Below are 24,453 nucleotides of genomic sequence, written 5' to 3'. Positions count from 1 at the left end.
CCAGCAGTAATGTTAAAACATACGGAGCTTTTGAGCTCCGTATCTAGCAACAAACCCAACAGCTTCTAAACAGTTGGCCGTAGCTTGCAAGCGTCTCTGTAGCTAAGCAACAGCTTTAGCTAGACCTTGCAGAGCCTGACTGGTGGGGAAAAAAAAGCAACGAAAAGAAAAAAAAAACTTACTGAACCGACTCCTGAATTTTGCCGGTGGATCGAGCATTCCGGACAGTTAACCTCCGGATAAACCAAAGTTTCCTGTACACAGTTGATTTGATTTGTTTTTCTAAAGAACACATGGTGCAATGAAAGTAGCAGATCCCTCAACCTCGGCGGCAGCTATTCGGCAAGATTGACAGAGACCAAGGGCAAATGGCTAACGGGCTTGAAGAGCTGAATGGCTTACTCCTGTTGCTTTGTAAATGGCAGAAATTAGCGACACTTGGGGTTGTCCCACTTACCTGATTATTTTCTTTAAACTCTGATTTCCACCTTTGCACTGCTAGTAAATAATTGCTATGCCTTGGTAGCACTCATACTGACACGTAGATGCAGCTGGCAGTTTCATTCACGTGGCTGTTAGTTGCTGCTGAATGGTGGGTGGAGTTGTGACTGAAAATGCCAGCAGGTGGAAAAAGTGGCAGCCATGCAGGTGGAATCTGATGAGAGAAATGCACTAGTCCACATTGAAAGAGATAAATGAATTGATCCATTTTGAAATGCCAAGTCATTTGTTTGTGAATATTTGTTTCCTTTTATGTCTTACGAGTTTCCCCCCCCCTTGTACTTGTCTTATTTTTGTATTTTTTATTGTTCCTTCATACAGTTTAATTTTCTTGGCTTTACTCCCACTGTGTTTTTCCTGCTGGTATCTAATCATTTCTCAACTACTTGTGTGGACGTTTCCCTTTGTGAACAATTTGTCTGGCCCCTTCCCTCGCATTTGTTTACCTCCCTCAATTTCTTCATGTTGTTAAAGCCTGAGTTAAAGTTACAGTCGGGTCTCAATGATATCCGCAACTTTGTAAAGAAGGACCCTGTTGGCTCCAGGCACGTGTCCTTGCTGCTTGCTCAGGCGAGCAGGTTAAAATTGCAGATGTTGCAAGTATGGCAGTTTTCGGACAGATAAGAGCCGACCCGCCAGGTTTCTGCTGAGCAAGTATGGTTAAAATCGCCCCCACGGTATTGGGTGATTTGAGAGAGTGAACGTATCTTTTGCACAAAATTCCCGTGAGGAACTCGGTACCAGTAAAAACTTAGCTGGCAATAGTGTCACCAAGTAGGCACCTTGATGGGTTTTTCAGGCAAAACCAGATAATTTTGAGCCATCTGTGTACAAACCGTAGAGTTGTAAGATGGTCCATGTGTTTTATTTTCTCCTTACTTCTTCTCCCCTCTCTTCAATTTCCTGATCTCTGTAGAGAGATGTCAAGAAAAGCTCAATTGAATCTCGGTGGCTGGTTCTAAGTGACCGTGACAGAAACTTGGGAACTGGTCACTTCTTTGCTTCAGGGAAACCAGAGGGACAAAAACTGAAGCGTGAAATAACTTCAAATATGGGGCAGCATTGGTTTGTGTATTGTATTGAACAGTCTGGTGAGGTTGCGTTCATGCTCAGTAGGCCAGAGTAGAATATGGGTTTGTGTCTGCACAACCTAAACGTGGCGGCTAAACTAAAGAGGTGAGAAAATAAATGCCGAGCATATATTGTGGATTATTTTGGATTTCAGTGTCTGTATTTTGCAGTGGATGAAACTCTCTCTTTATTTTTTCTAATGAGTAATTCTCTCTCTTTCCAGGTGAGTCTCCATTGAAATGGACTTGTCAAGTTTAAATGCACAGCCATGTGAATTTCACAAGAAGTACCTTGATCATTAACATGGATTTTCTGAAACCGAACCAACTTTTATGTAATCGTTCCAGATATTAGTAAGATAAGTGGAAACATTTCAGTTGTAATCATGACTACTTCATACATGAATGGACATGTTGCAGAGGAATCAGATAATGAGGCTAAGAACATAGACCTTTCATCCCGCGATGAGCCGCCAAGACACAGAGAAATGGCTGTGGATTGCCCTGATGACTTGGGTTCACGAACCATGCCTGTTCGTCGAAGTGCTCAGTTGGAGAGGATTCGCCAGCAACAGGATGATATGCGTCGTAGACGAGAAGAAGAGGGAAAGAAGCAGGAGTTTGACCTTAATTCTTCCATTCGACTGAAGAAGCTGGCACAAATTCAGCCTAAAGTGGGCATTGATAACCCTACGTTTGATAAAGAGGAGGACTTTATTTTAGAGGGTCCCAGCAACACAGTTAAAGTTTTAGGTATGTAAGTGGACAAAATGTGTTTGTAATGGAATATCGTTATTTTGCTGCAGAAGAACCTGGATTTGTCTATACACAGTGTACTCGCATGACATTTTAAGTTTTACTATTTTCTTGACTTAATGAGCTAAAAGATTTTGACAAAGCTGAATGATTGATTGATTGAAGTAACATTTTATAATACTTTTGAGTCATGGCACAGCAGGTAAGTACTGTAAATATTTGCAGATTTATCTTCCAACTTGACATGAATATTAGATCATTACGATTATTTTACATCAGCAGCAAAGGTGACCAGGTGCAAAGTTAAACCACTCGATTTACAGTAATAAGAATATTAAGAACATAAGAAATAGGAGCAGGAGTGGGCCATTCGGCCGCTTGAGCCTGCTGCGCCAATTAATAAGATTATGGCTGATCTTTTACCTCAACTTCACCTTCCCACACTATCCCCATATCCCTTGAATCCTTTAGTATTCAAAAATCTATCGATCTCTCTTGAATATACTCAACAACTGAGCATCCACAGCTCTCTGGGGTAGAGAATTCCAAAGATTCACAACCCTCGGAATGAAGAAATTTCTTCTCATTTCTCCTCATTTCAGTCTTAAATGTCTGACCCCTTATCCTGAGTGTGACCCCTAGTTCTAGATTCCCCAGCCAGGGGGAAACATACTCCCAGCATTCACCCTGTCAAGCTCTTTAAGAATTTTCTAGGTTTCAATGAGATCACCTCTCATTCTTCTAAACTCTAGCGAATATAGGCCTAGTCTATGCAATCTCTCCTCATAGAACAACCACCCCCCCCCCCCCCAATCCCAGCAATCAGTCCAGTGAACCTTTGTTGCACTCCCTCTAAGGCAAGTATATTCTTCCTTGGATAAGGAGAGCAAAATTGTCCACAGTACTCCAGGTGTTGTCTCACCAAGGCCTTATATAATAGCAGTAAGACTTCTTTACTCTTATACTCAAATCCTCTTGTAATAAAGGCTAACATACCATTTGTTTTCCTAATTGCTTGCTGTACCTGCATATTAACTTTCAGTGATTCGTGTACAAGGACACCCAGGTCCCTCTGAATACCAACATTTCTCAGACCCTCACCATTTAAAAAAAATTCTGCTTTTCTATTTTTCCTACCGAAGTAGATAACTTCACATTTCTCCACATTAAATCTTGCCATAAGTGCTAAAACTTCCATGCATTTGTCAACAGGTCATTGAATCTTAAGACTGCAATGGAAAGCAATTTGGCCCTTCATGTCTGTGCCAGTACCAGTTCCTGCATGGCACCTAACTACTCTCATCCTGTTTTCCTGCGCTGCTTCTGTAATATTTTTATCTAATACCCTCTTAAATGTCATGATTAACTCGGCTTCAATAAACATTTGTGACAAAGCATTGCAAGTCCTAATAGCCCTTTTATTCTTTTCGGAAAATCTTTGACTTCTCCCATTATGTTTTGAGTGCTAATCCTGAGTTCAGATCCTGTTTGTAGGTAAACTATCCCTCCTCCTCCTCCTTGACTTGTCTGCAGCCTTTGACACGGTTGACCACTCCATCCTTCTCCAACGCCTCTCCACTGTCACCCAGCTGGGTGGGACTGCACTCGCCTGGTTCCATTCTTACCTCTCTAATCGTAGCCAGAGAATCACCTGCAACGGCTTCTCTTCCTGTTCCCGCATCGTTACCTCTGTTGCCCCCCCCCCAGGATCGATCGCTGGCCCCGTCCTATTTCTCATCTACATGGTGCCCCTTGGGAACATCACCCGAAAATATAGCAACAGTTTCCACATGTACGCTGACAACACCCAGCTCTACCTCACTATCACTTCTCTCAACCCCTCCACGGTCTCTAAATTGTCAGACTGCTTACCCGACATCCAGTTCTGCATGAGCAGAAATTTTCTCTAGTTAAATATTGTGAAGACCGAAGCCATTGTTTTCGGTCCCCGCCACAAACTCCTTTCCGTAGCCACTGACTCCATCCCTCTCCCTAACATCTGTCTGAGGCTGAACCACACTTGGTGTCATATTTGACCCTGAAATTAGCTTCCGACCACACATCCGCAGCATAACTAAGAGAGCCTATTTCCACCTCCGTACGATTGCCTGTTTCCGCCCTTGCCTCAGTTCATCCGCTGCTGAAACCCTCATCCATGCCTTTGTTACCTCTAGACGTGACTATTCCAACGCACTCCTGGCTGGCCTCCCACATTCTACCCTACGTAAACTTAAGGTAATCCAAAACTCGGCTGACCGTATCCTAACTCGCACCTAGCCCTGTTCACCCATCACCCCTGTGCTCGCTGACCTACATTGGATCCCGGTTAAGCAATGCCTCAATTCTCATCCTTGTTTTCAAATCCCTCCATGGCCTCACCCCACCCTATCTCTGTAATCTCCTTCAGCCGCCACCCCGAGATATCTGCGCTCCTCTAATTCTGCTCTCTTGAGCATCCCTGATTATAATCGCTCAACCATTGGCGGCCGTGCCTTCTGTTGCCTAGGCCCTAAGCTCTGGAATTCCCTGCCTAAACTTGTCCGCCTCGCTTCCTCTCTTTCCTCCTTTAAGACGCTCCTTAAAACCTACCTCTGATCAAGCTTTTGTCACCTGCCCTAATTTCTCCTTATTTGGCTCGGTGTCAAATTTTTTGTCTTTTAATACTCCTGTGAAGCGCATTGGGATGTTTTATTATGTTAAAGGCGCTATATAAATACAAGTTGTTGTTGCCGACTTCCAATGAATCTGAGGGCTAGTTTTTTTAATTCTGAAAATATTTTTCCCCACTTCAGTAGCTGCCATAATCTGTTGAGAAAATATCTTTGTCTAATTTAATTTTGAAAGAAAAAATGAAAGACTTGCATTTATGTAGGCCTTTCACGACCACCGGACGTCTCAAAGCACTTTACAGCCAATGAAGTACTTCTGGAGTGTAGTCACTGTTGTAATGTTGGAAACGCGGCAGCCAATTTGCGCACATCAAGGCCCCACAAACAGCAATGTGATAATGACCAGAGAATCTGTTTTTGTTATATTGATTGAGGCATAAATATTGGCCAGGACACCTGTTCTTCTTCGAAATAGTGCCATGGGACCTTTTACGTCCACTTGAGAGAGCAGACGGGGCCTCGGTTTAACGTCTCATCCGAAAGACGACACCTGACAGCGCAGCACTCCCTGAACACTGCACTGGAGTGTCGGCCTAGATTTTTGTGCGCAAGTCCCTGGAGTGGGACTTGAACCCACAACCTTCTGACTCAGAGGCGAGAGTGCTACCCACTGAGCCACAGCTGCTACTGATCTTATTATCTTATTACTGGTCTTTCAGATGCGACGTTAAACCAAGGCTCCATCTGCTCTCTCAGGTGGATGTAAAAGATCCAATGGCACTATTTCGAAGAATAGCGGGGGAGTTCTCCCCAGTGTCCTGGCCAATATTTATCCCTCAATCAACATGACAAAAACAGATTATCTGGTCATTATCACATTGCTGTTTGTGGGAGCCTGCTGTGCGCAAATTGGCTGCCGCATTTCCTACATTACAACAGCGACTTCACTTCAGAAAGTACTTCATTGGCTGTGAGGCACGTTGGGGCGTCCGGTGGTCGTGAAAGGCGCTATATAAGTGCAAATTCTTTCTTTTTTTTCTTCATTAAATGGAGCAGGCTCAAGGGGCCAAATGGCCTACTCCTCCTATTTCTTATGTTAATGTTTTTATTTTGCAGTTCCCTTCTTGCTGTATGATGTGTGACTGGTGATGAATAGTCAGACAAAGTTTCAACCATATTTTTTAACAGCTTGTCCATTTCATGGGCACTTTTTGAAATGGTTCTGTCTGCAACGTGCCTTTTTTAAGCATACTAATCATTAAAATGATACAATCAATATGTTTATAATTTTAAACATTAATATTAATGAACAGAAACTTTTTTCTTCCCTTGAAATTTGTAAAGGCATAGACAAGATATTGAAACTTCTGAGACAAATATGCGGTTGGAATTTTGAAATATGGGAATATTTTTTGCAGTGATAAATGATGTAGTAATGTGCAACAATGCTAATCTGTTGACATGCCTATGTTACTTATTTATGCTGATTCTTGCGAAGAACTTGATGTACAGAGTAGTACATTAATGTTTCACCACTGACTGACTTCCTCCAAATAAAAAATACCCTTGACCCCTCTGTTTCCACAAAGCAATGCCCCATCTCCAACCTCTCTTTCTCTCAAGTCCTTGGACATGTTGTCGCCTCTCAACTCCATACTCCTTTCTCCCGCAATTCGTGGTTTGAATCACTTCTGTCCAGCTTCTGCCCCATCCACAACACTGAAATGGCCCTAACCAGAGTCACAAACAATACTCTGTAATTGTGACTTTAGTGAATTATAAGAACATAAGAAATAGGAGCAGGAGTAGGCCAATCGGCCCCTCGAGCCTGCTCCGCCATTCAATAAGATCATGGCTGATCTGATCCTAACCGCCAATCTACTATCACAGAACCATCTCCTGAATCTAACAGAATTAGACACACGAAATAGGAGCAGGATCAGGCTACACGGCCCCTGGGCCCGCTCCGCTACCCACAGGGCCATGTCCGATCCGAACCTAGACTCATGTCCAAATTCCTGCCCGCTCCCCGTAACCCTTAATTCCCTTTACTTCTAGGAAACTGTCTATTTCTGTTTTAAATTTATGTAATGATGTAGCTTCTACAGCTTTTTGGGGCAGCATATTCCATGGACCTACCACCCTCTGAGTGAAGTAGTTCCTCCTCATCTCAGTTTTGAAAGAGCAGCCCCTTATTCTAAGACTATGCCCCCTAGTTCTAGTTTCACCCATCATCGGGAACATCCTCCCTGCATCCACCCGATCCAACCCCTTCACAATCTTATATGTTTCAATAAGATCGCCTCTCATTCTTCTGAACTCCAATGAGTAGAGTCCCAATCTACTCAACCTCTCCTCATATGTCCATCCCCTCATCCCCGGGATTAACCGAGTGAACCTTCTTTGTACTGACTCGAGAGCAAGTATGTCTTTTAAGTATGGACACCAAAACTGTATGTAGTATTCCAGGTGCGGTCTCACCAATACTTTGTACAACTGAAGCAATACCTCCCTATTTTTATATTCTATCCCCCTAGAAATGAAAGCCAACATTCCATTGGCCTTCTTAATCACTTGCTGCACCTGCATACTAACCTTTTGAGTTTCGTGCACCAGGACCCCCAGATCCCTTTGTACTTCAGTACTTTCCAGTTTCTTGCCATTAAGATAATAACTTGCTCTACGATTTTTCCTGCCAAAGTGCATAACTCTATTGTATTCCATCTGCCAAATCTCTGCCCACTTACTTAGCCTGTCTATGTCCCCTTGCAGGTTTTTTATGTCCTCCTCACTCACTACTTTCCCCCCCATCTTAGTATCATCTGCAAACTTTGATATGTTACACTCGGTCCCCTCCTCCAAATCGTTAATGTAGATTGTAAAGAGTTGGGGACCCAGCACTGACCCCTGCGGAACACCACTAGTTACTGATTATCCCTCCTTGACCTCTGCAGCCTTTGACGTGATCTACCACACCATCCTCCTCCAGCTCCATGAGACTCTTTTGTTCCATTCTTACCAACCTGATTATCATCACAGGATCTCTAGCAATGGTCTCTCTTCCCACCCCTGCACTGTCACCTTGCGAGTCCTCCACTGATCTGTCCTTGGCCCTCTATTCTTCCTCATTTAGATGGTGCTTCTTGGTGACATGATCCTGAAACCATGGGATCAGTTCCACAAAGACGCTGATGACACCAAGCTCTACCTCTCCACAAGTTCTCTCAATCCCGCTGCTGTCAAACTGCTTGACTGTCATCCCTCCATTGGGAAAACCAAAGCCCATCACCTTTGGCCTCTGACTCCATTCCCTTCCCAAGCTGCTGTCACAAGCTGAACCAGACTGTTCATAACCTTGGCATCCTGTTCAACCCTGAGCTAAATTTTCAACTGCATATCCTCCATCTACTTCCACCTCCGTAACACGGCCCACCTCTGTCCTATCTCAACCTATCCACCACTGAAGCCTCAGCACCTCCAGACTCAGTTACTCCATTGCTCATCTGGGCAGCCTCCCATCCTCTACCTGCAATAAACACTAACTCCTCCAAAATTCTGCTTGTATCTTCGCCTGCATTAAGTCCCACTTACCTATTTCCCCCCTATTCTCATTGGCCTATGTTGGCTCCCAGTCTCCCACGCCCTGAATTTAAAATTATTGTCCTAGTCTATAAATCCATCTATGGCCTCCCCACCCCCATCTCTTTCACATCCTCCAACACCCCCATACTCTCCATTGCTCTGACTGCAGCCTCTTGTACATCTCTTTCCCTCCACCATCGCCAACAATGCCTTCAGCTATCTATGTGCCATGCTCTGGAATTCTCTCCCTAAACTCCTCTGCTACTGCGCCACCCTCTCCTCCTATAACGCTCTCTTTAAAAACCCTCTTCTTCCACCAAGCTTTTGGTCACCCCTCTTAATCTCTTCTTTGGTCCAGCTTCTGTGATCCTCACGCATCAGTGAAGCACCTTGGGACATTTTCCTATGTTCAGAGGTGCTATATAAACCACAACTTGTTGGTCTGGGTTCAAATTCAGCCCATCTTTCTGAGATGGAAGTTTCCTATCTGCCAACATTAAGCCTACTATGTGTAATTAATTTGGGCATTCTCAGCTGAGTTTTAAATGGAATTAGCTCCATGGTGCAAAACTTCCCATGATTAAAAATAGATGAGAATGTCATTAAAACACTCACTGAGAGAGCACAAACAATGGCTGGTGTGTAAAGTGGAAAAATGACATTATGGGTGAAGACATCTTACTAAGGCAGAGCAGAGGGAACTTCACTCTGCATTGTGAGCATTGTTACACCTGTTGTGGTAATACTTGATGCTGACTGGGTGTGTGAAGTGGAAGAGTGTTCCATTCCCCAACACTGACATTCAACAATTCTTTGAGCAGAAAATCCCCCACCAGTGTCTCCCAAAGAGATGCAGGCTGATCCAGACTAGATGCAACAATTGTCAAACTGTAATGTTCAATGCCAAGAATTGCCAGTTTCAGATCCTCCTGCATGATCCACAAATGAGACTTAAAACATTGTCATCCTACTTTTAAAGACATTATCAACTAATGTGAACAGTAAGTGATAAAACAAGTACATGATATATTGCTCAGGAAGGTGTAAGCTTTACAAAGTCGTCTTGGCAATTTAGTATTTTTCTTTAGCCAGTATTCTTCCATTATCCTTGATGGGATACAGTTTCATGCTGCCAGGTACCCTCCAGTACTTCACCCAATTGGCCTTAATGGTGAGTTTCAGTGGGCTATTCAACTGTGGTGGGATGGGGGGCAAGAACATCATAGCTGAGCCCAAACCTTACCTCGCTTGTCGTCTTCCAACAGGATTGCAACCCTAGCTGATTTTCTTCAGCTGCCCCTTCCCTCCAGTCTACCTCACCCAGTGTTGCTGAAGCCAATTGTGTTTCCCATGCACATTGCCGACATACCTGAAATCAATTAATTCATTAACTCAGGATTAGAACTGAGACATTCCCAATCTGGCCTGGAGGAGTCCGTGTTTCACATATATGTACAATGTGAGAGGTTGCAGCCCCTCTTCCATTATTTGAAGGGGCTGCTCCTCGATTTTTGGTTGCACTTCAGTCCCACGCTCTTGATCTACGGTCACCCGGTGCGGAGGGGAGCGGGCAGGTTGGAGGACCTCCTCGTGGGTCTGCTCCTGGGCCTGGCTAAAAAAGCCATCAATTGGTCCAGGCAGCGGGCAGTCGAGGGGGTCGTCCAGCCAGATTGCCTCCCCCTCTTCCGCGGCCATGTTCGCGCCCGGGTGGCCCTGGAGATGGAGCACGCGGTGGCCGCCGGCGCGCTCGAGCACTTCCGTGACCGGTGGGCGCCGCGGGGACTGGACTGCATAATTGGATTGGACAACCAAATTTTAATTTGATTTGCTAAGGTTTATTTAAAGTTTGAGGTTTAGTTACAGTTTATTTGTTTAATTTACTTGGTCTTTTAAAAGAGGGACATTCCCAATCTGTATGACTCAGCCATTCACTAGCAATTAGCCATTTAGCTTGATCCTTGTCTGCAAAGAAGAGTTGTGAAATGCTTTTTGAATAATTCTACTAACGAGGCTTTTGTGTTCTTAACTCTAGAAGTAAATGAGCTGCTGTCTTCTCTAAAACACATACAACACAGCCTGGTTGACAGTCAGAGTCAGGATGATGTGGCAGTCATTTTGCAGCTGGTTCAGAACCGGGATTTCCAAAATGCTTTCAGCATTCACAATACGGTAGCAGTTCATATGCACAAGATGAGTCCACCTTATCCTGTGAACTCCAATGCACAGGAGCTATCCCAGGAGGTAGGTCTATCACTAAATTAGATTAAAGAATGGATTGTAATTAAGCTTTTTAAAAACTTTATGGGGGTGAAATTCGGGAAATGGGGCAAGTACTGCCCCGGCCGCTAAATTCGGCTTACCGCCCAGATGAGGAAGCACAGCGCTATCTTGGGTGCTCCACTTCTTATTGGGGCAGTGTCAGAGGCGCAAAGTAGCGCTGATGCGTTTCAGCGCTCCTCCCATTAAAGGGGAGGGATGCTGCGAGGTCTGCAGGGCCTCCGATGGCCCACACTAGCCCGCCAGGGTGGCGTGTTGCCATGGCTGCAGCCCGGCACCGAGGTCGGCCCAAAAAAATTAAATGGCGGCGTGGTCGCACCTCCCTTTAATTAGTGCCCCGCGAGCGGAGGACGGCCCAGCTCGCAACCCGCAAGGCTGGCGCTGACGCCGCCCACAGCAGCCTCACGGCGCAGCTGAATTTCAGCCGCAGAGCGGTAAGGGCTCGCGGCGGGGCGCTAAGGGGTCGCGGTGCATGATGATGACATCATCACCAGCAGCGGCCCAGGGTGCTACCGGCGGGGGTGCAGTGCTATTGGCTAGCGCCTCAGTAACGCCCCGCCAAATTTCTCGGGAGGCGCTATTCCCACCCGGGCGATAAGCCCTTTGAGCCCCATTGTCACCCCCGGAGGTGCTAACAGCAGGCGCAAAGGAGCAGAATTTCACGGCCTATGTTTTCAGCGTTCTGATTGCAGTTTTTGAAGCCTGTTTTGGTGATAAAATGGTGTGATGTTAAACAGGTGCTTTTTATGTAACCTGAGCAATCCGTTTGTCTAAAACAAGAGTCATTACTTTCGCATGGCTCCACTGCAGTGACAACATCTTCTCCAATGGTTTTTACTCTCATGCCTGCACAATCTTCTCCAGTCTGTACAAAGCTCCTTGGTCCCCTCTCCTCCTATTTATTCATCATCTGCACCCCTCTCTAGTTTCATCCACATGCATGGAATCATCTTCCATGTGTGTGGTGACGCAGCCACCATTGATCTGAAGGCTTTTGCTGTAATATTACGACCAAGTATCCAAGACCTGCATGAGCTTTAATTTTCTTCCGCTCAATACCGAGACTGCAGCTGTCTTGTTCTGCGCTCATTACAATTTATGTGCTTCTAGCTCTGACTCCATCATCCTTCCTGGTTCCCTCTTCAGGTTGAATCCAGTAGTGCACATCCTTGGTGTTTTGTTTATGCAGGAGTTGAGCTTTAAATGCCAAATCTAGTACATTGCCAAGATCACCGCTTTGCATCCCCCCCCCCCCCCAGTATTACAAGGCTTTTATCCCTATTGAGCACTTTGAGGATTGATTTCTCCCCATTTGCACTCTTCCGAAACACGAGCTAATGCAGAAACCTGTAATTGTGTCCTCTTTCCATATGAAGTCTTGCACGCATCCAGTGCTGAGTTGCATTGACTCCCTGTGCCTCCGAGAATTTGTTTCAAGATCCACTTTCTCAGCTTCAAATCCTGCAGCCACCTTGTTTTCCTAACTTTCTCCAACCCTGTGTCTCAGCTCACACCTTCTGTTTCTCTAACTATGATTTATCACAACCCTTTTCAATTTCCCCACAGGAGCCCAATCTTTTAACTGTGATATTCCTGCTCTTTGGAACTGTCTTTCAAAGACATTTTGCTGTGTTACCTGTCTCACTACTTTCAAATGTCTCCTCAAAGACCCATCTCACTTTTAGTCTCTTCCCTCCTCCAAAAAGTCCTTAATTTCCTGCTAGGTATTTACCTCTTCCTCCTTGCAATGCATGCTTGACATTCATCAATGTAAGGAAAGTTAGAGAAATGGAAGTTATTTTCAGTATTCCGAGTGGAAAAATGGCTATTTTTCTCCGTTGATTAAAAACACCATGCTTTATCAATGAAGAACAACACAACAGTTGGTGAAAATTAATTTAATGATGAATTTAGTGAAATATAGACTAAACTATATAGACTAGAGGACACTATTTAAGGCTATCAAAATAAAATGGCTTTAGGGATCTCTCTTTTATGAAGAGGGTGATAGAATTGTGGAACATATCAGCAAGGTTGGTGGAAGGGAAAGTCATTGAATGTTTTAAAGAAGGACTGATGAACTTCTATTTTGAAAGAGAAAACAGCTACTAATGGAGGAAGTTGTTTTGGAACAGTGGGGTTAGGTGTACCAAAGGTTTTCTCATACCCCAAACATTACTGTTATTAATTACTGCAGCACATATGTTTCCAAGAATTTGGTGAAACGCTTACATTTCCAAGGAAAAAACGTAAGTATGGATGTTGCATTTTAAGTACCCATCATGAGAGAGTTTAATTTTATTTTTAGCGAATAGAATATTTACGTTTTCTGTGTAGAGAGTTGGATTTATGGGAAAGTTAGATCTGGAAGCTTATTTTTGTTCAGTGACGATGGCTGAAGGGAGTGTATGAACTATAATTTTGCCAGATATATTTTTTGGAAAATCATGGATTTGTCTAAGTTAAGTTGTCCGAACTCTGCTGCCCGTATTGTAACCCGCATCAAGTCCCGCTAACTCATCACCCCTGTGCTCGCACACCTACATTGGCTCCTGGTCCCCCAATGCCTCCAGTTTAAAATTCTCCTCCTCGTTTACATTACAACAGTGACTACTCTTCAAAAAGTACTTCATTGGCTGTAGAGTGCTTTGGGGCATCCGGTGCTTGTGAAAGGCACTATATAAAATGGAAAATCTTCTTTTCTTTCTTTCTCTCTCGTTCAGATCCTTTCATGACCCTGCCCTCCCTATCTCTCGTAAGCCTTCTCCAGCCCGACAACCATCCAAGAACTCTACGTTTGTCCTGCCACATGGAGAAATTTCCGGGCTGGGGAGGGAGCCATTGGAAGAGGTGAAAATTGGTGCTGGAGATGACCAAATACAAGTTTACGTTTCCTCTTGTTTCACAAAGAAATCACTCAGTCGTGTGGGGAAAAAAACTGTAAAAATCCTCCTAGAAATTTTTAGAAACCATTTAGTGAAAAACATTGGGTAAGATTTGATTTGCTGAAGTGAAGGAACTTGGTGTGATTGACACAGACACCAGCCAATCATGAGGAACCATTGCAGGGCCACATGCCCTACGTAACTTTTTCCAAATAAAACTGTTAAAATTCTAGGATCTGTGGCGCTCATGATAAAGGTTCAGCCTTTGTCATTGTTTAGTTTCAGCAGATGTGCTATTAATTTGTTTAAAGTTTTTAGTATGCACAAGGCACTGCTGAATGCAAGTTCATTATTATGTAAATACATTCATAACTTACACTGCTGAATTTTATAATTGCTTTCTACACAATGTAATCAGAGCATGCTAGAGGGAATCTGAACACTGTCGTAGTTGTTTGTTTGGAACCTTGTGGTTTTTGTCAAATAGCCAGCCATTATACTTCTTTTAGCCCCTAAAAAAGGACTTCCTTATTTTGCCGTACAATCCAGTAGGAAAAATTGGACTTTGTACTTTAAAAAATATTTCGAGGCACTTGACGGTAAAATCCTTAAACCGTGGGAAAGAAAAATCAGAAGACCACGTTCATCAGTTGATTAACTGTTCTGCAGTAGTTACAATTGATGGTTAGAGTAATAAAAGTGCAAATATTACTGATTTATTATTTGAGCTTATGCTTGGCTAAGGGCTTGAAAAGGACTATGCTTTTTAATGCTTAATGCTGCTGCCATTTCTGAAAAGCATCCCTGCAGTGTAATGCCACTTCAACCAACAGAAACCAATTTTGACGATCCACCTGAAAGCGTTGTGTGTTTTATTTGTGCATTACTGTGGGGGCAAAGTTCCTCTGGGCTTCTCCAGCTTTGGTGAAATCCCTGTTTAAATGCGTAATCGGGGTTACCGCCGGAGCTACATCAACGGGACAGAAGAAGCCCTGAGGAAATTCCTGGCATATATTTCAATGTGTCTGGTTGTAGTCCAGAGATGTTTTTGGAAGCTAAAATGCATCTAGTGTTGGCCGGTTGAGTGTGGAGTAATTCATAAGTATGTTTATGAATTGTGACATCAGTAAGTCAAACTTCTCCGATCTTGAAGGATAACAACCAGACCAGGGCTGACGAATGGCAGGTAACATTCATGCCACTTAAGTACCAGGTGATCCATCATCTCGAACAAGAGAAAGCCCAGTCATCTCCCCTTGATCCTCAATAGTACTGCCATTGCCAAGACTCCCACTATTAACATCTTTGGGGTCACTTCTTTGGAGATTTGCGGTGGGGTGGGTGGGGGACGGAGAAGAGAGTGTACGTATTGTGATACACCAGACATCACAATTATATGGGACTGGTTGGATGGACCAGTTGGTCTTTTCCTCTGTCATTTTACGTATGTTCATATGTCACCATTGGCTTGGAGCTAAACTAGACCAGCTATATCAACATTGTGGCTATAAGAGCTGGGCAGAGGCTGGGTACTCTGGTACAAGTAGCTCACCCACTTAACCCTCAAAGTCTTGCCACCATCTACAAGGCTTGTCAGGGATGTACTGGAATGCTTGCTACTCGCCCATATGGGTGCAGCTGCAACAAGACTCTAGAAGCTCACCATCATCCAGACCAGAGCAATTTGCCCTGGCACTGGATCCCTCCACCACAGACACACTGGCTGCATTATGTACAATCTACAGGATGCAGAGCAGAAACTCATCAAGGTTACTTTGACAGCACTACCCTCCTCTGCAATTGCTACCATTGAGAAGGACGAGAGCAACAATGTCACTGGAACATCAACACCTCCAAGTTCTCCTTCAAGCCACACACCATCCTAACTTGGACCTATATCATCATTCCTTCATCACCGCTGGATCAATATCCTGGAATACCTACACAACACCATTGTGGGATCATTACCACCACAAGGACTGCAGTGGTTCAAGGGGAAGGCTCGCCACCGCTTTCTCAAGGCAATGTGGGATGGCAAATAATGTGACTTTGCCAGTGTCAACCATGTCCCGAGAACAGAAATAAAGTCTTGCACTGCCCATCTACCTCATTTTGGCTCATCATTTTTATTTTCTCTCATTAGCTGCTTATATCTGTAGATTTCCCCCCAGATAGGGGAACGGAGAGAACCTACTACAAGTAAATGGTTCAGAAGATCCTTTGCCTTGTATCTGACCCCAACACAAAAGTTATGTACTGGTGTAAGAGAATGATGTATGTATTATGAAGAATCTGATCCAGTGGGCTGACTTAGAATTAATGACGTGCATTGCTGATAATTGTGCTCCTTAGCATCAAATGTCAGTCTCCCCAGGAACTTAAGCCTGCAACTTCAACAACACTGCTGCATATTGTTCTTTTTAAATGATCAAAAGAAGACACACCCAGAACAGAATAGCTAACAGACTCCGTGTCAGAAATGTCAAAATGCCAGGTTCCTTTGCAGCACTGAAGTAATAGAGCTGCTTTTCGATCTCTTCACTTTCCTAGCATTTGTCAACAAGGAAATGTGGATGTGATTTTTGCTGTTAATTTATTAGGGCATTTTGACAGACAGCACTTTTAGTACGGTAAATTTGGACACAGTCCAGTAGTTAACTGGTAATCACAGTTATAATGTGTAGCCTTTTTCTTTTGCCAGATGTTCTTATATCCTGTTAATACTCCAATTTCACAGGGATTTCAATCATAGTAGTGATCAGTATCATATTTTATAGGTGCATGCCCTCACAAGGACTTGAGCAAGATGGGGAAACGGTCCAAATCTTATGCAAAATCCAGACATCACAATGCAGACATGTAGAAAAAAGCATAAAGGCAGCAATGCATTGTTGCAGCCTTTATTGAGATTGTGAACTGTTATGAGCATATATAGTTGCTGTTCATTGCTATCCTTTTTCTTTTAAGGTGCAGAAGATTTTGACCATTAGTCACCAGAAGGATGGACAGGAACTCGGTGCTCTTCTTGCTTCACCACATTTTGAAGTATGCACTTTAGTTATTTTTGCTGTTAACTCCTGTACTGTGTATTTTGTGTTTTTTTTTTAAATAAACTGTTTAGGGTAGGTTAAGTTCAAATGGAGAAAGTTTGTTTGAACTATTAAATTGATTTTTTCAACTAGGATACATATTTTGGTTATTTTAAGCATCACCAATTTAACAACTTACTGGTTTGACAGACAGACTGTTTCAGGGATGATCAAGTTGCATATTTAATTGTCAATCTTGAGATGTTTTGGAAGCCAAGTACATATGGAAAATCTGTCTCATAAGTAATGTCCTTGTTTTTTTTCTTAAAATTGAGGTTTTCTTGTTAAAAAATACAACTAATTTCACTTAAGTGACTAGGAATAGAAGTTGCAGAAAGAAGAATTATGCTCTCAGATTTACTCAAGAGGATTATTCTCTAATGATTTAACATGTGAATTGTGGTGGGGGATAAACCGTATGTTGTAATATTTCTACCATAGAAGTTAGCATTTTGTGACACTTTATTGTATTAAGAATGGGTACTATAAAACAATGGCACTCGACAAGTCTGAATTGCTTATACATGTATCTTTGCGCTGGTACATCATTATGGTTTGTTGTAGCCCCCAAAAAATTATGAATTGTTAGTCACAGAAATTTGGTAATGTTTGCTTCATACAAATAGATGGAGTACAACTACATGGCGATATTCAGGTTTGAAGTCTACAAATTGAACATTGATTTCTCCAGCTTTTTTTGAAAGATGGTTTTCTTATGTTTGTAAGTGGGTATTATTGTTTATTTTTTCCAATAAACCAAATAGTCTGGAGGTGTATTTTGTAAAGCAGTATTAAAGCCACCCAGCGAGTGCATAATTGATGTAGGCAAATGCTTTTAATTGTTTTCTTTTAAATCATTAATGGAGAGATTTGATTTTTAGCTATTAAGAAAAGAAAAATCGGAACAGCAATATACTTAATATGTAACAACAATTGTTAAGAGTTTGACACGCCTAGTACACTTAACCAGCAGTCTGAGAGATGCATGAATAATCTGTCTATATTGTTTATGCTAAGTAATATGAGGGGAGGGGATTAGGCTGTAGAAGTCTGTTTTTATAATACAGTACAAAGGCAAATTTGAACTGTGATGTACTTAAGCTTGTTTGATCTCTGATTTTTCCAGGCACTACTTCTAGCCCATGATGGAGTAGCACAGCAGGAAATGCTACTAGAACCAGCAGCTGAAGACCACGTTTATGAGAGAGTAGCACAGTATGGAGGAGAGACTGTGAAAATTGTTCGCATTGAAAAAGCACGTGATATCCCCCTTGTGAGTATCAAGTTCTGCTCACATTATTTACATGCACTTCAGCTTGCCACGAGATGCTGCAGTAACTCTGAATATTCCCAGTTAAATGCAGCCACTTCACCTTAACCAACTGTCATAAATTAATATACCTTACAATGTAACAATGGTTATAAGTGAAGAAAGTTCAAGAAAATTAAATTCTCGCTTTAAAAAAGTACTTGGTTAAAACTGCGCAATAATATATTTTTAACAATTTCACTGTCGGGATCTATGTTTAAAAAGTAGACCATTAAAGTATTAGGATTCATATCTGTATTTACTTCTCTCCATTTTGATCATTTTCCCCCAAAATTTTAGTTCAAGCAACATGCGAATTATGTAATTAGGGTTCTGGTTTGGAACAGTTACTGAGCCTTCCATTCTGAGGCAGTTGAATTAACACACATTTCGGATGCTGAATCATCCCTGGATTTGACTATCTTCAAAACTGTTAATTCAGCTCCCTCAATCGGGTTCTCTAATCTCTCTCTACCAGTTTTGCTTCATGATGTCATCAGGACTTCTTGCTCAGACAAAAAAGTCAGAAATAGATGCAAGAAAACAAAGTATGTGTTAATCATATTACTTTGTAGCAATTTGGAAAGCACATTCTGATGGCAGTACTCTTTAATTTGCATAGATAGTTCTCCCAACAATCTTGGAAAAAGTGCAATTTAAAAAAAAAAAAAAAACAACATTTTGAAGTTCTCCCCATCATTGCGGTTTGGTCTTGTTGGCAAATTGAACACCTTATCCAGCAGTCTTTGCAGATCCCAGAATGAGAAAAGCAATAGCCATGTAAATCACAGCATTTGAGATATAAGAATTCTTCCTGTTAAATGCATGTGCAGCTAACAGAATTTGATCGGATACTGCTGAGTGTTTTTGTAATTGTTGGTTTCAATGAGGCAGTGCAGCATGAATGCGAAACTAGACATAACAGTAACAACTGTAGCTCCTGATTTTTAACATTAAATCTTGATTACTAAGGGACTTTACACTTTTGAGACATATAACCCCAAGACTCTTATTTCATTTGGAGATCTGCAAAGGCCTGATGAAACCAGATCAGCTCAGTGTTTGCTTCCCAGGAATCAAAATGTCAACAAACTGGGACTTAACTGCTTATACAAATAGCTATATTTGCATATATAGTCTTCTTTTGAGTAATCTATTTGTCTTTGCTTTTTAATCACTCAGCCCCATAGAAAATGGGATTTAGATTGATGATGCTCATCATTTGTCCTAACGTAGAAACTGACATTTCACATAAATAAATCACTTGCAACAAGCTCCACAAAACCTTGTTTCATCGAGGTTTATATGAAAATGGTCACACTGGGAATGACGTGCATATACATTCACTTTGCTGTCTCTTTCCAACTTGAAACCATCTGACTTTATTCTGCGTTACATAATTAACTTCTTACCGAGATCTTGGGTACTTTGAGTTTTGGTGTTGAAATTCAGCCCTTTCAGTTAATTATTTTAATTGGATTACAACAATGAACTTTTAATACCCTACTTTGAATACTTACCATACTAGGTTGCAATTTAAATTAGTGATTTAAAAAAAAATCTTCATCCATAAAAATAATTTAGTTGTTTTTCATGTAGGCTGGACTTGAGAGCAGTGTTGAGTATTCAAACTACGCTATCTTCCAAATCTGAAAACCATATATTGCTGTGTTTTGTCCTGGTTCCATGACTACAAGCCACAACTTTGGTACCACATTCAAGGGGCCATTCTTAATTTGTGTGTTAGAACAGTGAATGTTGGCAGGCTATTAAATTTTAGCACAACTTGATTGAAGTCCATTTATTTGCATTTACAGCAGGGGTCATTGGAGAGTTCTCAGTAACTGGAACCCTGTCAAGTTTTCCTCCTCCCTAGTTTCACAATCTGTGATTATCGTGGTTTGCATGACCTAACTACTGAGTGGGTAAACTTACTGACACATCGGGGAGTGGTAACGCAATGTTATGATATGTGCATGCACCTACTACAATTTGGCATATGTTCCTTCATATCACAAGATGGTGATGTTCTGTTTCAGAAGCCCTTATCTTAAGTGAGAATACTCAAGATGCTTAAAGGTTCTTGTTACAAGTAAATATTGTACCATTTTTGAGGTACAGGAAACTCTCTTTTTTATCCAGCACCGACGGGACTGGCGTGGTGCCGGTTTATCAAAAAGTCCGGATTACAGAGAGGTATAGTAAAAGGTACGAGAGCCCTGTACACGACCACAGATCCAGGCATCCCTGTTGCATGGCAACATGTGCGGGAACTCTGGCCCCAGACCAAGCGTCCCTGTTGCACAGCAACAAGTGCAGGAACCCCGGTTACACGGCCACAGATCCAGGAACGGCCACTAATATGAAGTAAAACTTACCTGAACCTACTCCTGAATTTTGCTGGTTAACAGAGATTACCGGTTATTTAGGTGCCGGTAAATCGAGAGTTTCCTGTATTTCCCTTTATCACGCTAGAGTAGTGACTATGGGACACATTAGAGGACTTACAACAGTACAATTATAATTTACTTCCCTTGTCTCATTCTATGGAGCGCAACACTTTGGCACAAGAGCAGTAAGAAGTTTTTATAGAGATGACTGGTTCTGCAGAGTGGGAAGAGGGGCATAGGATGGATAAAATAAATCCAGTGTTGTCGTCATTATGTGGAATCACTTGCTGATATTGTGTAATTTTGAATCTGATTGCATTCAAAAATGAGAGGGCAGTCCTGACATGAAATATTTGAACACACCTTTATAAATCAAGACTTGACTTGTGCTGCTTCATTTAATATGCTCCACCAGTACAATTTATTTGGAAGGAACTAACAAATTGTGGCATGGCATTTTGTCTGAGTTTTTTATTTTAAGTATATTTAAAAAAATAGTGCTTGAAAGAATAGAAAAGGATTTGGAACATAACTTGATCTAATGCCACAGAACATGAATTGTAAGATCAGAAATCTGCATGCATATGCCATTTGGTAATTACACATAAAAGTATGATATTTAGTATCCAGTTGCTCCCCAGAGAGCAGATAAAGGATTGCCTAGTTCAAAGCCAAACAGGGGTAAGATAGATGGTGGGACCATGACTTAAATTACATTTTTGTTTGCTGACAAAATTAATTTGACATCTTATAAATCGTAAAGGTTGAATATTTACAATCTGAACTTTGTGTCCAGTTTGCATTTTAGACATAAATGAGTAAATACTAAGTTGGAGAATCAAGTTTCCATTGAGCTCTCCTTTGAATTTTTTTTGGCTTGGTAGATTCATTTTGATTTGTGTGGCTCCTCCTTGTAGTCTGTAAACATCCATTTCAGGATATTTATATGGTGCTCAATTGCTACGGTGACATCTGGGGGGGGGGGGGGAATTCCCTTTAGTATGTCCACTTTATAGAGTGAGGAATCCTTTGGCTGTGTTGTGGAGCTCAGTCACAGAATTGTTTTGCCCTGTTCTCCTCCTCCCTCCCTCACCCCCTTCCTCCCTGAATGTAAGACAAGACAGGAAAATTCATGTGATAACTCTCCTTAAAACTTACCTCTTTGACCAAACTTTGCTTCACCTTTCCTAATATCTCCTCCTTTGGCTCGGTGTCAATTTTTGTCATTATGTTCCTGTGAAGCGCATTGGTGCGTTTTCCTACGTAAAAGACACTATATAAATACAAATTGCTGTTGGATTTGCCGAGGTATTTTAATCCATAGTTATCTTTCTCTTCAGTAGACATAATTTGAGTAGGATTGGAGAGTGTTGGTTCCTAGAGAGAGAGGCAGCTGATTTGCTGTTGAAAGTGATCAATAAATGTAGCCGCAAAGAGTCGTTGAAGCAGTTACTGATATTTGATACTGTAGTTAGTCATAACCAAAGTATATCCACAGCCTCTATAGTCCAATAGAAACAAAATCTAAACATTAATCTCAAAACCTTCAACTCGAGCTGTACGGCCGACATATTTATGTCTGTAAATGTCCTTGATTATTTTTGCAGTTATTGGAATGTGTAAAGTTTTAAGTGCATATTTAAATTACTAATTTATACCCTTTCTATGCATATACAGGAAACTTTGAGTTATCTGGAGGCGAACCATCCGGCAAGCTGGAGCCACCGGCAAAAATCAGGAGCCGTTTTTTATTCTTTTCGTTTCTTTTCTTGAACAGTCAAGCTCTGCAAGGTCTGTAGCTAAGCAACAGCTTCAGCTAGAGACGTTACAGAGACGCTTGCCGACTATTTAGAGGCTGTTGCTAAGCAACAGGGTTTGTTGATTTATACGGAGATGAAAATCTCCGTATGTTTCAACATTAGCTCTGGAGTGTACGGCAGTTTGGAGGGAACGGCAGCAGCTCAGTCCCGCCGGTGCCGGATAGCACAAAGTTTCCTGTACAAGGTTTATACAGCTACAGTATAACCTTCCAAATGATATTCTAGAATATTACAGCACAAAAACAATCCATGCAGCCCAATCTCCAGTTGTGAATACATATTTATCAAAAAGGTTGAGAGTTCACTTTGTGAACTTTTGTAAATGATTTCACTTCAAATTAGTTGTCAGAGGGACTCCTAGATTGAATACTGCACCTGGATAAGATTCTAAGTACTGATTGTTCAAATATTTTTACATTAGAAACAAAACTAGTTTGACAGCATTTACATTCTGGATCACTTGTGAAATAGGGACTTAGCTCACAGTATTTAAATCTTTAAGCCATTGACGTTTAATCTCATTGCAGCAAGAATTTATTGGACAACTTAATTGTAAATCCTTTTGTAAATATTAAATTTAATCAAATCACAACACAATTACTCAGTGTAAGTTATTTAATAACTTGTGCTTGGCCATTTGTTATGGTGCTCTAAGAATTCCAAACTTTAAAGCATTTTTTAAGTCCTACAGAAACTGTTACATTATTGTTTGTTTCTAATGACGTGGAAGTTGGACATCAAAAAGCCTGAGCAAGCTCACTTGATTACCTTCTTATGAAAGCCATTGTTGGTATTCCAAGTCTGTAATTCTCTATTCAGGCTTTTTCAACAATGTTGATTCCATGTGCACATACAAAGGATTTTTATCTCATTCTTACAAGTACTTGCTTTGTTGCATAGAAATCAAATTTCCAGTATTTAAGATTTTGGTACTTTTTATTTTATTTGTTCCTGGGACGTGGACATCGCTGGCAAGGCCAGCATTTATTGCCCATCCCTAACTGTCCTTGAGAAGGTGGTGGTGAGCCGCCTCCTTGAACTGCTGCAGTCCATGTGATGAAGGTACTCTCACAGTGCTGATAGGGAGGGAGTTCCAGAATTTTGACCCAGCGACGATGAAGAAACAGCGATATATTTCCAAGTCAGGATGGTGTGTGACTTGATGGGGAACTTGGAGATGGTGATGTTCCCATGCGCCTGCTGCCCTTGTCCTTCTAGGCGGTAGAGGTCGCGGGTTTGGGAGGTGTTGCTGGAGAAACCTTGGCGCGTTGCTGCAGTGCATCTTGTAGCTGGTCCACTGCAGCAACAGTGGTGGAGGGAGTGAATGTTTAAGGTGGTGGATGGGGTGCCAATCAAGCAGGCTACTTTGTCCTGGATGTTGTCCTGCTTCTTGAGTGTTGTTGGAGCTGCACTCATCCAAGCAAGTGGAGAGTATTCCATCACACTCCTGATTTGTGCCTTGTAGATGGTGAAAGGAGGTGAGTCACTCTTTGCAGAATACCCAGCCTCTGACCTGCTCTTCACAGAAATCACAGAAACCACACAGTGCAGATAGAGGCCATTTCGGCCCATCGAGCCTGCACCGACACATATCCCACCCGGTCCCCGTAACCCCAACACCAACACATATCCCACCCTATCCCCGTAACCCCACATATTTAATCCCCCTAACACTAAGGGTCAATTTATCATAGCCAATCAACCTAACCCGCACATCTTTGGACTGTGGGAGGAAACCGGAGCACCCGGAGTAAACCCACGCAAACACGGGGAGAATGTGCAAACTCCACACAGACAGTCGCCCGAGGCTGGATTCGAACCCGGGTCCCTGGCGCTGTGAGGCAACAGTGCTAACCACTATGCCACCGTGCTGCTCTTGTAGCCACGGTATTTATGTGGCTTGTCCAGTTAAATTTCTGGTCAATGGTGACCCCCCAGGATGTTGTTGATGGGGGATTCGGCGATGGTAATGCCGTTGAATGTTAAGGGGCGGTGGTTAGACTCTTGTTGGAGATGCTCATTACCTGGCATTTGTGTGGTGCGAATGTTACTTGCCACTCAGCAGCCCAAGCCTGAATGTCATCCAGGTTGTGCTGCATGCGGGCATGGATTGCTTCATTATCTGAGGAGTTGCGAATGGAACTGAACACTGCAATCATCAGCGA

General features: G+C 42.3%; 1 protein-coding gene across 2 annotated transcripts in view; it reads left to right on the top strand.

Annotated features, from left to right (window-relative positions):
- LOC147109514 (protein PALS1-like) overlaps window positions 1-24,453 on the top strand; it is a 135,588-nt gene that overhangs the window by 68,672 nt on the left and 42,463 nt on the right. For both annotated transcript variants that reach the window (XM_086003522.1, XM_086003523.1), the window contains exons 3-6: window positions 1,796-2,324; window positions 10,551-10,759; window positions 16,648-16,725; window positions 17,896-18,042. In XM_086003522.1, the coding sequence (XP_085859648.1) occupies window positions 1,958-2,324; window positions 10,551-10,759; window positions 16,648-16,725; window positions 17,896-18,042 (801 nt within the window). In that variant the 5' untranslated portion in view covers window positions 1,796-1,957. The remainder of the gene's footprint in view (window positions 1-1,795; window positions 2,325-10,550; window positions 10,760-16,647; window positions 16,726-17,895; window positions 18,043-24,453) is intronic.

The sequence above is a fragment of the Somniosus microcephalus genome, chromosome 12, assembly GCF_052327205.1.
Source record: "Somniosus microcephalus isolate GS21.2 chromosome 12, FLI_Smic_1.0, whole genome shotgun sequence".
Lineage (NCBI taxonomy): Eukaryota > Metazoa > Chordata > Chondrichthyes > Squaliformes > Somniosidae > Somniosus > Somniosus microcephalus.
The sequence above is the reverse complement of the archived record's forward strand: the minus strand, read 5'-3'. Positions and strand labels throughout refer to the sequence as shown.